Source organism: Gnatocerus cornutus, chromosome 6 (genome assembly GCF_029298725.1).
Source record: "Gnatocerus cornutus isolate USDA-ARS CGAHR chromosome 6, icGnaCorn1.1, whole genome shotgun sequence".
NCBI lineage: Eukaryota > Metazoa > Arthropoda > Insecta > Coleoptera > Tenebrionidae > Gnatocerus > Gnatocerus cornutus.
In genome coordinates, this window is record NC_142238.1 from 18,240,957 (window position 1) to 18,255,065 (window position 14,109).

Here is a 14,109-nt window from a genome sequence, read left to right on the forward strand (position 1 = left end):
TTTTATTCTTTATTAACATGAAGACAAGAAATCGAACTTTCGATTATCGTATCCAATTAATCTTTTATTAACGGGTTAAATCACCTCCGACGAAGCAACCGTTTGTAAAGTGAGAAGATGGAAATGGTACAAGTAGTTTAAGGAAAAATCATTTCCTCCCGTTTACTCAAATTTTTATATACACTGCGAGGGTAGAAATTGCCTATACCTACGCAATCATTACATCAAAGTAAATATCCCCGCCCCCGGCTGTTATTCTTGTTCTTTATTAACACGTACAGACCGATTTTCCTCGCGCTGTTTGCAAACGACTTGGGATATAATCGTCGGAGGTGTGCAGTGATTTGAAGGCGTCGCCCCCAAAAGGTAGACACTTAAAGGGCGAATTTTATCAGTCGTGACCGTGTTTACTTACAACATCGAACTGAGAAAAGTGCGCGAGAGAGTCGGTTGATGTGCTCTCACGTTTCTGTGATGTATTCGACCTTGTTAGTAGGGACTATTCCTCTGTCGGCGGGTCGGCATCAAGATCATGTCGGATTTCCAACCCTCTTTCATTTCCTACGCCGCCGGCGTACGATAAGCGAGGGCGGACATCTGAATAAAGCTGGACATGAATTTGCACCCTTCAGTGGGATCGCTGCAGGTCGTGCACTTGGGATATCCACTTTTGATGTTCCGTCAGTATTGAACGTTCCAAAGGTGTGAAAATAACGAAGGTTTAAAGTTTCGGCAAAGAGATTAACAATTCATATTCTGACCCTCGTGCGAACATGATCTAAACTGTTGACACTACGTACGGGATTTGTGGCGTAAAATTTAAATTAGGCGGTGAAAGAGGTGCGGTTCTACCATTACCGACCGGGAAAGGACTAACAAAACCAGTAAAGAAAATGAAAAAAATGATGTATAAGCCAGCGATGGAAATTAGGGCACGCAAAGCGGCTTAAAAATTCACTTTACAACCTCATTCAAGTTTGTACACTTGAAAGTAGACCCTTTCGTGTATTTCTTGTTAATTTTATCCCCTAAAGAACCGCGGCTTTGTGGAAAGGGGTTGAGAATCTGTTTTCCGGGTTGCAACATTGTCAATAATGATGATTGCGCATCAAGTGGTTATAGTCCGGCAAAAAGCGAACATCCGCTTCTGTTGATGCGCTTTTCGTTTAATACCAGGTTTACTTCATCGTTTATTAATAACCAATAAATTCCCCAGACATAATCCACCCGAGATCTCCGCATTGTGTGGAATAAAACAAGTTCAAGTTTTAACGTTAAAATGCTTACCTGAATGGCTTCCGGAGATAAATTTCCGTACGTTTTATGCAGCGAAATAGCCCGTTCTGGTGTACCGCATTAGTTTATGCGTGAACCGAGACTTCCGTAATTCGAGCGCTTAATACTTGACACATAAATCACGAATTTTTCATGTAAAAGCTATTACAGTAACGAGTAGGTCCTACGAGGGTCATTCTATTAATAACAATATAATGGCAGTTTATCCTGGCGCTTTCGCCGGAAGTAAACAAGTCGCCCCGAAAATAATCAACAAACAGTTTACCCCCGAATATCCCAGATTTACGCGGCCGCTGTTTTCGCGGTGCGCGAAAAGACAAACGGCGACCATTTGCGGCTATTTTACGAACAGGTGGCTCCATTTTTCTCAGCTTCATATAAATAAACAAAAACTCGAAGCCGGCAATAATAAGCCACTGGCTCGAAAAATAATAGTAATTCGCGAAAGCGGCCGCTCATGCACGTCTGATTCCACCCCTAACGATGAAATTAAGAACTATTACATTTGCAGGCACGTTTCCCATTACGGCTCGGACAGCGTCGGCAATTACACAAAAATTGAAATAATCACGGAAATTATGATAACTCAAAATGACAAATCGCCTCGAAAAAATTTATAATTCTATCCGTTTCAGCAAGACATAATTGCGAAAATTTATTACGGAGATACATGAAATCCCAACATTTAACTCGGCGCGTGAGGTGTAAGCGCTGAAATATTGAATTACCTTTGAATTCCAACTTCCATAACGTAACAAATGCAAATAAATGTGAATCTCTCCGGTCTCACAAAACCACGTAAAAACTAAGACAATACCAGAAATAGACTCCGCAAGAAAATTTAAAAGAGCCGAAGGCCAAGATAAATACATTTTTAACGAGGCAAAGCTTGGCGAAAACGTGTGTTGAATCGCAAGCTCGTGCTTGGAAAGCGTGTAGGATTATGTGAAGGACATCGGGAATCCTTCTGTGCGAAATAAATTTCCTAAGGGCGAGTCGAGCGAAAGGTTGGACGCCCTGTTCCACAATTACGTCTCAGGTTAATCCGGCGGTTTAATTTTCGTTTAAATCCGGAGATTCCAGCGAGTCTAAGCAGATTGCCGTCGTTTGCTTAATTTGAATTAAGATTCAAGAAAAAGCGACTTGAATGAGCAGACAAAAAAATCGTGCTTTACACACACCTGTTTAAATAAAGTCGCAACTTCAATTAATTCAACTGTAACTAACTCGTGGATGCTATAAAAAATTCACGTGAGTGGGATTTTGCCCTGTGTAGCTGTCAATGTGCAGCCGCAGTGGCGTTAGTTTTGTCAGTCCCATGAGAAATTCAATGGCAATGCCCTCCTGCCTCCACGGCGATTTATTCCCTATAAAATATTTACAACGCGACCATCAATGGATGTGCTGGGCTTTCAGAAACGAATAAATCCGTAATTGGGAGCGACAAAGAAGATGAGGATTTCTTGCATAATGTTCGCGACTGTCTGCAAAAAACACGAGGATTATCTTTTTATGGGCGGGCGAATCTGTTTGGGAGGACAATAAAATCAACCGATGACGGACAGTGGGAGAAAGGCCGGAGTGATTTATTGGGAGAGTCAACCAACGTCATGACCAGAATAGTCTTTAATTAATTGCTTCCAATTTATTGTTTGACGGGCTGGGGACAAGTACAATGTGTAACAAAAATTTGTTTATTTCCATTTTTATTTCTGCCACTACAGTTATCGGTTGTTTACCATATTATCTAATTCCATTAGGAATGAGGCCAAAAGCCGTGCAAGCAAAGTGGAAAGATCATTGCGAAGACTGTGCCAGCCATATATAATTCCCCTAATCCGAATCCCTGTGTGGAAGAGGGAAAGAATTCTAATTTATTATTACCGCGAAGTAGTAAAATATTTATTACAAACCGTACTAGTTCGGAGAGACAGTCAGCTGAGTCTACTGCATTCAGTTAATTTCCCCCATCAGAGATATTTATTTGGTTGTGTGAAATGGTAAACTGAAACGTATGACGCACCGGGGCCATTCATCCTAATTTCAAATCTCTGATACATATTTTCCAATCACGCTTAGAGCGCCGCCAAACAATTCAACCCTCCTTGTGTCTGGTGCACAAGCGGAATTTAATTTTCAGTTAAGCGATGCGTGCGATTTTGAAAAAATCTGTCTGTCTGAATATTGAATTTGATAGCTGGTGGTTTATTACCGGGAAAAAAGTAGTTGGTTATTAAAACGGACGATATTAAAAGTAGACATTAGTCGTCGCAACGGAAACGCAGCAGATGTTCCAAATACAGAATTTAATTATGTTGCAAAATATTTAATTTCCTCTCATTCGAAACCGAACTAAATGTAAGGGAACGGTGCGGAGTTCTCAAGATGAATTTATGAAATTTTCCTCGGCGCGACCACAATAGACCACTCGAAGCAGATACGATTATAATACAGACTACTCAGTCTCAATATGATGGTCTGAATATTTTATTCGTCTTACCGCATAACAAGAGAATATTAACATTCACTAATCTTGCTCCAGAATTAATTCTCTTTGTAAATGCATGTTCTTGTACGTTTCGGTTAATTCGAAATACCGAGAATATCAAACACGAACGTTCTGTATTTGTGTGCTGACGAAACAAATTGCGATACAATCGACGTCAATGCACTTCACTTCTGGAGAAAAAGAGCGCCACTTACTGGCACAATTGCCACAAAGAGAATAAATAAGGCCCGGGAGTTTATTTCCTCCAAGTAACGTGCATCTAACATTGTTAGAGATTTCGACAAATGCGGCATTCCTGCGACACGAATTGTCTTTCACATGCACGAAACGTGTTAATGAGTTGTTTATTGGATAGAAATAAAAGAAAATGTAGCAAATGTCGTCCAATTTACAACTCGGAAACTCTCCTTCATCGGAGTAAACCAACATCGACACGACATATCGCATGTCATGTTGATCCCTCCACACTATATTTAGGAATAGTTACCAAACTTTACCATTCTTACCAATCATCAATATTTTAATAGGTCCACAGAACCCCATTTGTCCTACTCACGAACCTTTTCCAAATAGTTGTAATATTCAATAAACAAATTATTATTTCATGTGCCCAGGAACTGTTCGTGTCAACCGCGAGTTTCCACGAACTTTTAATTAATTATAAATTTGGATTTAATTTAATTTTATGGGCCATTTGTAGAATGAGAAACGAACGTATGAACCATCAAAACACATTAAACACGAGAATCTGAAACTTGAATGACACACGCCCAAATCCAACGTTACACGTAATGTTACACAATTATGTCAATTTCTTGAGTGAAATGCGAAGCTCGGAAATCCACCATTTGTGAAGTGCCAACATTCAGTCTGATTTTTATCTAATGCGATCATACAGCGATCAATAAACGAATTAGAATATTAAAAGTCCAGGAAGCGTATTTCGTGTCAACCCCGTTCCGCAGAAATCTTAATCACTTATAAATTTGGATTTAATTTAAGATTATCCCCACTTTGGGGATGAGAAACGAACATATTTAACTCGCAAAATCCATTAAAGAGTTCCAACTTTCTGGTTATCTGGAGCTCGAGGTCTGTAGCGCGCCTCGGATTCTTCCAGGCCATAAGACCGAACCACGCGAAATTCGAAAGACGATTGTTTCTTTTGCTAGACATTGTACGCAATTTATTGGTTTATTTACTTCAGAGTGCACCATTTGGTCCTGAATGCGCACACGTCCAAGGTAATTTCATCGGATTATAGAATTTTCGTAATGCGGAAGTTGGTATGCTTATGCACTTGCTAGAGCTTGAATTTATTCCAGCTGTAGGAAACAGATATTGCAACTTAATTCGATATAATTTGCAGAACATGTTGAAAACATGCTCGATTAGTTCAGCATAATTACGCCGCCCCGCAACGCGAATGATTAATTAGTTTATCAGGGAAACGTTGGGCTTAATTAAAAGATAATGCAGGCATTACACATGTAAATCGGTGTGGTTTCGGCGAATAGTCCACATGTTTCTGATCGGGTCATTCAAGGTGACAACAGAGGAAACAACGGTATCGATAAATTTTGCAATAACACATGTTCAGTAATGGCATTCGATTTACATTTAAATGAAAACATTAATATTTGTGCAGTAATTTATATTTCACTGTTCAATTGCAATTTATAGTCACCGCAACACTGCGTTGAAATTTCTGAAATAATTTTTCAAATCTCGGTAGTTTCTACTGTAATTTGCTCCCCTCCTGCTGTATACGCAGGAATTGGCATTGTAAACGCTTTCTTTACGCACAATTTACGTTTTTATTTATCTTTCGGGAAGGTAAATGCTTCACTTGCTTTTTATTAAAACGTGTTACTTCCGAAAGGAAACAAGTTTTACTTGCAATTTTTATACTTTCCTATCATACGAGCAAAGGAAGTCTATCGGATTTTTTTCCGCAACGATTTACGTACAAGGGAGCACGAGTATTTTCTATATTTATAGCAGTCCTTAAGACAACAGCTACGTGATATACGAGAAGAAACATCTGGCCCTTTGGTAAACGTTACGAATGCACAGCGTACCGGATGCGCGACGACTTAATTTCGTTTTATTATCTACTATTTTATGCACCCTGCATTCTAACAACTTAATATGACCACGACGAAGATGGCCGGTGTGATTAAATAGCTGTTTCCTGGACATACGTCAACCGGTTTCAATCCACGATCGGTTTCAGACAACCAGTTAGCAAAAGTAGGTGTGACTGGCGGATTCAATCTTGTACTGATCCTTTTGTTGTAATAATTTTTTCTTATTCTCTCAGTCGTGGTATATTTAGCTTTTTAGAACAGAGCTCCTGCTGAGAATAGCAGCTGGAACACGCACCGCTTAGAATATATGCAATTTGACGTTATAAAAGCAAAATCAGATTACTTTAATGGCATTAAAATATTATGATATCTTAGTGTATTTCGTAGTTATAAAGCATTAACCCCACCAGCCCTTTCCTTGTCAGAAAACGCGATTAATTCAAGCTCATTATGTTTATCAGATAAAGTGTCGAATCCAGCAATCAAAAGCTCAGCTTAAGACTGTAGATATCAGTAAATGCGTTGTAAACACACGCGACAATTGATAATGTCAACTCAGCCATACGTCTCCATGGTGGAATAAAATAATTGGACTTATCAAAAGCAAGCCGTATCGTAACTCGTGACTTCAATATGCTTTACACGCGGTTTTGGAGAATGGATTCTGGTCATGCAAAGCCAGAGCATGTGCAAAAACCTCACTACTTCCACCACTATCTCTACAGTTTCATGTATCACGCCACATTTTCTGCGGTGAACTTCCATACATGATTGGTACACCGGTAGAAATTAGCATGTTTCGGTTGACTATACGTCGCCATTTTGGTATGTCAGTAATGACAGGCTTTGTTGCGATAAAGATCGCGTTAAGCGGTGAAGTTTCGTGTCGAGAAGACTTTTGCAACAATTGGAGTTACGTTAGTTTATTCTTTCGCGGTAATAAAAATTTGTCAGACAATAAGTTCGGTAATGTACATTGTTTTCAAAGAACAATACCATCATGCAAACTTGCACAATCTGTCTACAAAAACTTCTAAAGTTGCTTGTTGACTTAAACTTTGCGGGAGTTGGAAAAACAAAGGGGTTGCGCCTTCCGGATCCTTGAAAAAGATACGAAATGTTAACACACCGAATTGGGGTAAAAAAACATTTCAGATTTCTTGACGGAACGATCTTTCTCGGAAAAACTCCTTAAACGTTCTTAATGTCATAATTTGTATGCTGAATGAATAAAGATGTCGCATCTGGGCAATAAACTCACAAATAATGTATTTAGTCGCGGCATAAAGAAGCATTACGGCAAAATCAGAGCACCTGTGTCCCACACACCAAGCCTTTATGCTCCTTCTGTTACCGTGTAAACGGCAACAAAGTAACATCTACGTGTGTGCATGCCAGAATTATCCAGAGCTAAGCGTCGAAGAAATTACAACTCAATTTATTACACAAATCGGCAATTTACAAGAACCGATAAAACAGCTGACTCTTGCGCTGTAGATTTAGAGCCTTCAACGGCAAACGATACGAATTATTACGTCATAAACGCTACCGTGGTACTTTTTTACGGTTATTTCATTTATTATCGCCGCAACTTGTCCGATTGTTGGCTTTACATCATTTCAACGAGAGATCGCTTTGTGCGAATGACCATAACAAAGGCAAAAATGCAGTAAATCCAGTTTCAATTGTACTCTCTTCATTCCATGTACTGGAATTACGAAAAATCGCAATTTATGCTCACGGTCACAATATCTTATAAAATCTGTTTGAAATGATAAACGGACTCGAGTTAGACTTACAATTTTTGAAATACCTGTCGTAAATCTCTACGTATGTGCGCGATTCTTCGCGTAATGGAGCAAATTTGAAAGCAGACGGAAAAAAGGGTAATGCGAAAGAAGTTGTGTAAAAGTCTGCATAAATCATCAATATTTAAATTCCGCGGTGGGGTTTTACCCAGTTTTTGTGCGTTATAAAAGTTTAATTCGACGCGGTGACTAGACTAAAAAAAGATAAGTTGCCGCAGACTCGTGTTCTGATGGAAAATTTAAAATCATTTGCGGAGAAGGTGTCTTTCTAAGTAGAAAGAACGGAGGATTTTTCTGTTTTCCGTCAGTTAATATAGCAAGTTCATATTTCTAGACAATCTCATATGCCAGCCACTTAAATCATTCTTTATTAAAAGCGTTTGTACGGGAAAGCCCTCCTTTTCCGCGCGACCAAGATAGAAAAATAATTTAGATTTTTGTTCCTCTCTTTAAATTACTAAAAGTCTCAAGTTTAATGGAAAAGTTATCCCGGTTAAAAATCGAGTAAATGGCGGCTCTATTTTGCAAGATCTCGTGTTAATAAAAAGGCCGGCGGTGATGTGAACTGGGGCATACAAACTATAAAATCCTAAAAGTAATCCAGTCTAATATATTAAGACGGTCCATAATTTTGCTTTATGGAAGCAGTGAAATAGATTGGATCCATTCAAGTGATCCGCAAAGTTAAGAGTCCGTTCTTGGCAGCGGCATAGAAAAAACAATAGGAGATCTCCGCCAAGAAAGGGAAGTATCCAAACCATTGGTTTTTATTTCTATTCATGAATAGAATTTTCTGGATTAGGCCCCGACTTGTACGTGACGCTTCTGTTTATTTTTAATTTCGTCGCAACGTTCATTAATTCGGTCATAACAGACGTATAATCCGATGTTTTATATTATCGTAAATCACAATTACATCCTCGAGTGAATGAGTCATGAACGCAATCAGACATGCACGCGAATAAGAAAACGCAACAAAGGCCCACTAATCCTCAATAATTAGCCACATTGCACCTGATGCAGTTCTTTGCCTCATTTTCATAATCACAATGACGACCGAGAGCGCGAAACGCTCCATCCGCCAAGATTGATGAAGGCACAACTTACATATGAAAATATTCCGAACGCCTTTTTGAATATCCAACGAGACCTCGAACCTTCGACATCGAAAAATCGAATTAAATCATCTTTTTACGTCACTTTCAAAGTGTTGCCACGATCGATACGATATGTGTTCATTTATTTTCAAATATGATCTCTCTTGAGGTTTTGCGTTTACTACAAAGGTTAACCGCGTTATCCAATTTGTTTGAAATTGTCGTCTCAATTTACTCGATTAGGGCTTGATGTCGTCTACACGACTATTTTTCAAAGTCTTGCGTTATTAAAACAATAATTTTAAGGCTGCGGTAGACAGGACGAAATTAAAATGGAAGGAGGATAACGGCGCAAGGTCACGGCCTCTAAAACCGGTTACTGCACCAAAAAGAAAATTTGTAATCGGAAATTCTGAAATAGACCTTGGACCAAAAATGGTGGAGGCGCCGGTTTTAACTTTTCACATTCGACAAACGGCAATCTTTAAAATGGTGGATGCGCCGATGATTTATTTTCCCCAAGTACTTGTTTCATTTCCAAGTTAAATTCGTTTATAAATTGGAATTAAGCAGAAAAATTAAACGGAAATTGTGAGCTCGCTAATTACATGTTGGTTGGCCTACTTTTTTGTATAATTATCTGCTATTTACATGTCGAATCATTGATTTAATTACAAGTGCTCCATCTCTAAATTTAAACAACATGTACCTTAGTAGGGCGGAATGAATAAATAATAAGCCTTGTGGATGAATAGGTCAGACTTGTTTGCTTTAGTAAGCTGGTATTACTATGCCTTGAAAATTACACACTTTTAAATAGGCCATTATAAGAATAATTTTGTACGAGGAGCCGTTTCGCCGCAACCACTTACACGATAAGGTTTCATAACTAGTTCTGTTGTTCTGATTAAAACTGTAGCATGTACTGGAAATCTACAATCATATTTCAAGCAAAAGTGCTGCTTATACTTTATCTACCCAGTATTTAACGCTGTTTAGACTAATAATTACGTCTTTTATGTATATTAGCTCAGTCTACATTGGTAATTTCAAAGAAGTATCAGACTAGCGTTTTCCTAATGTGTTCAATGATCACGTGACAGGAGATAACGTGCAAGAGAACCCGGTGCATTTCTAATGGATCCACGGATTGCATGAGTTATGAGCGCTCCACCACTACAATTACTTTGATAAGAACGATACCTTGTACACATTTACATTCTCAACTTAATTAGTTGTGTTTCTTCCGAGGATTTTCTCTTGGAATTGAAACGTGGCGTGTGTCCGAAAGCTCTCACGGCCTCTCCCTCGATCCAAACTGTCACTTTGACGGACTAAACCAACGACTTGGAAGCAACGATAAAATAGCCTTTCAAGTACATCAGATCACAACCGCTTCGTGTTTCTCACACCTCTATTGATTACCATAATTACCTTTAGCGAGCTACATTCATTACGGTCAAGCGCACAAAAATCATTCTTGGGTGGATTTACTAATTAAACTCGTCGACTCAACGAGTTTTTTCGGTAAAATAAAGAGAAGCCCACAACGTAATTAGTCGCGTCTAAAATTCAATTGCCGTGGCCAGCAGAGCAGAAAGACTTTATTATTGTCCTCCGGATCATAATTGGAACGGACGTGTCCGAAATTTCGGAGACTTGTAATTTTGCAAAGCAATCGAATATTTTTCCTAAGCGTCCCCTCGAATTTGTGACAATTTTAATTTCTCATATATCCTGCATCTGAAATTTAATGGCGTCCAGCGGCGCGTGAAGGTTTCTGTTATTGTCCTCGGGATCATGATTGGAACGAAATTTCGCCGACTTACAGTTTTGCAAAGGGGAGCTTCATTTGGAATATCACGCATTCGATAGTTGGAAAAATATTTATTCCCACAGAGGCACGTGTGCTGGACGCTCGCCCGCAGATTATTACCCTTCTATTGTCAGGCTAGACACATTTTTCATGCTACTGCCTCTATTAATATCATAATATCTATATTTTTAACGTGTCGTGACAGGCGCGACGTGGAATGGTCTGTTTGTATTGATCCTGATAGAAATTACGAGCAATTATTCCCTCTCTCCACGTCGACACAATTGCTGAATTTTTAACTGCCTTGTCGAAAAACAGCGGTGGTGAAAAATTCAAATTTAGATGCCAGTAGTTCATTTTGTGTCAACGTTTGTCTTGGAAGCTTTTAGTATGAATGCATAACGTTTCCCTTCTTTCCTCAATGCATAAAGTCGAATTAACTATATATGAGGCTGTAATATCGCTCGTACAACATTTTTCTGCATCATTTTTGAACTCTTGGGAACTTTTTGGCTTTTACGAGAATACGAGCAGCTGCATGTATGAGAGATAAGAGACACTTGTAGTACCACGATGCAAATGGGAGCGACATTATGTCATATTTTAAACTCACTTTCAATTTTAGCACGCATAAAGTTAAGTGGATTAAAAAATTGAAACGTTTTTGAGGAGACAAGATAAGGCACACTTTCGTTACATTTTGTGGCGTATTTCCGTAAATTTGCAAATTGTGCAAAAGGCGCTGATTTGAAACAACGATTTCGTAGCCATTAATACTGACTTTTGTTTTTCTTTTGCAGATCATGTACGAGAGTTCTCTTGTGGGATGTTATACTACCGCACGTTCTACGTGGACAGCAAAAGAGATTCGCTTTACGTCGGAGCAATGTGAGTTCATTTATCATCAAAGCATAAATTTCACGATGTCATTCGCACAAAAGTTATTTTTCGTGCATCCACTGTTAAATTTCACTTTGATAATATGAATTTACGGTGTACATAAATAAATCTGAAATTAACAGCCTATAAAACACGGCGCAAAAAGTGTTCAAGTTTCCAGACAAAAGGCTCGGGAACAAGAGGTGCGCTTGTGATAACACTCTCGGGAGAATGTGAGCGTTACAGTGTTTGATTAATTACCGAAAGACACGCTGCGTTGAATAAACAAATTACGAGCAAACATCCTTTTGTGCTTAATTCCCAAAGATTTTTATGATAATTTATTGTCGAAATCATAATTAAAATCGCGGCGTAATTAAAACATCTATATTCCCGCACCGTTGCGTGTTTAAATCATCTTCCGGTTCATAGATACGAATTGTCTAAATAATTCTGCCGATAAGTAATTTCCAATGCGGAGCTTCTTAATTAAACCGAAAATATGAAACGTGATCTCTTTTAATTACAGACGCTCGATAAAATGCAGGGGGATAATCCCCAAATAAACCGTGTTCATCTCGAGCACAAATAAAGGGGTAAGGTCATAACAATGCACTTTCGGAAAACAATGGCGCAGTGCATACATCACCCGCAGTTTTCACACCTCGTTGTTCAACAAAAGAACTCGAATAATAGATAGGTATAAAGTGAGCAATCCGCAGGTTATAGTTTCGTGGCTTCAACTTTTCCGATTTTCCTAGATTATACATAAATTTTCAACTTTTGCTTCACTTCACGAAGCGCTCTCAAACTTCGGTTTCAAGACTAAACCCTTGAAATTGATCGCCAAATAATTGAGTAGAAGCGAGCGAGTTAAACGAGCTAACAGATTAGACTTGCTTGACTAATGTAAAATTCAGGTGTTCTATTCAGACCGCCACCTGAAGGGGTTGTTGAAATTTTAATTTTTCGGTTACCCTCAACGTGGATCGAACGCAAAGGTTTTGATGCGATTTGCGACAAAGGAAATGATAAGCTTTAAGTGCTCTCCAAGTTGCCGGCGCTGCTTCTAACTCTTTTTCCGCGAGAGGCAATTTTTCATTCATTACTAATTAAAACAGAGGTTCGACCAATAAATTTGATTTGTTTAATCAGTGCAGTTGCCTCATGGGTCTAGTCTGAATCCTCTGTTTAGTTTTACGTAAAAAAGCAGCGTGTGCCCGGATTGAATTGTAGTTTTGCAATTAATTGAATTCCCTTCTGAATTTGTATTTTTTAATTTTGCATTTAAAATTTATTGACGCTTGTTGGCAAAATAAATTATTCATTTGGCGATATTATTTGACAGTTTCAAGCGTGCAATGTACGTTAAAGCAATAATTCGGATGTAATTATTTTCCGATCGTTTTCCGAGCGTATGTGTAAATTGCGCTGTGTTTCCATAATTGCTTCTATTTATTGCAATTAGTCCGCTTTCGTGTCTTTAATGTGGAAGCATCGTGCCTCGTTTTATTTAATCGGGATGAAAAGGCTCGTTCCTTAATTAAAAGAAATATCGGGGTAATTTGGCAGTGTTTGTTCGTTACTTATTTCTTTAACTGTCCATTGATTTTAACGAGGGAGTTTTTAATAAACTTTTTAACGGTCTCGTAAACCCCCATTACTTTGCGTCGTTGTGCAGTGTGCCCATTTCCCGAGATTGACATAAATCTTGATAAGAACGCCTTACAAAATCAATGCAGGGTATGAATATCAGACGTCGCGTTATCAGATTGGAAGGGGAGAGTCGCGGATCTAATAACCTGGGGTATTATTCTCGTGCATTCGTAGTTAATGGAAAGGTAAACAAACACTTGGAGGCGCGAAGAATTTGTTCTTTAGAGTTATGGGAGTTGGGGGAGTAATATTTAGTCTTGGCAAAAAACCTTCGTGATTGCGTTTGGTGTGACGCATTGTCAAAACATGCTACCCTCGGGCAGCGCCGCCCCTTATCAACAATCTTAAATAACTAGAACGTCAAATAAACTACACCATGTAGGCATCTGATAACGGTGAAATATGAGACAGGAAGGAAAAACTGAATTAAAGGCCAATTTAAATACTTGAGGTTCAAGGGTCAAAATTTCGACAATTTCGATTTACGTCAACTTGCTTTTAATCCTGGAAGTTTTGATTGCAGCTTAGTCGTGGCTGCCACCTACCGATAAAACGGCAAGGGTAAATCCTCATTGTGTTGAGCTTTTATGGGCACTTTGCAGTTTAAGATTTTCTCGTGGTCTCAATTAATTAAACACCGAAAAAACTAGTTTTATACGTATAATATCTATATAAATTTAATCGACTCTAAAACGCTTGACTTTCCTTTTATTGTCAGCTCCGGTTTATCTTACAACTTAATCTGATAGGGTCGCTTTTTTCTCCTTACCCCTTTAATTGGATTTCGTGTCTTAACTTCTTAGTTTGAATCCCAAGGAAAGAGGTGCTTTTTAAAAGTCACACACTTTCATCCTGTCTCATATTAAAAACAATAAATTATATCACCCCCTAAATGTTCGACTACCTCCCAACATTAACCCCTTATAGGGTGGCTTCCATTTGAACGACGGCGTGCCCT

General features: G+C 38.7%; 1 protein-coding gene across 2 annotated transcripts in view; it reads left to right on the forward strand.

Annotated features, from left to right (window-relative positions):
• Sema2a (Semaphorin 2a) overlaps positions 1–14,109 on the forward strand; it is a 259,723-nt gene that overhangs the window by 195,806 nt on the left and 49,808 nt on the right. For both annotated transcript variants that reach the window (XM_088038686.1, XM_088038685.1), the window contains one exon: positions 11,417–11,504. In XM_088038686.1, the coding sequence (XP_087894812.1) occupies positions 11,417–11,504 (88 nt within the window). The remainder of the gene's footprint in view (positions 1–11,416; positions 11,505–14,109) is intronic.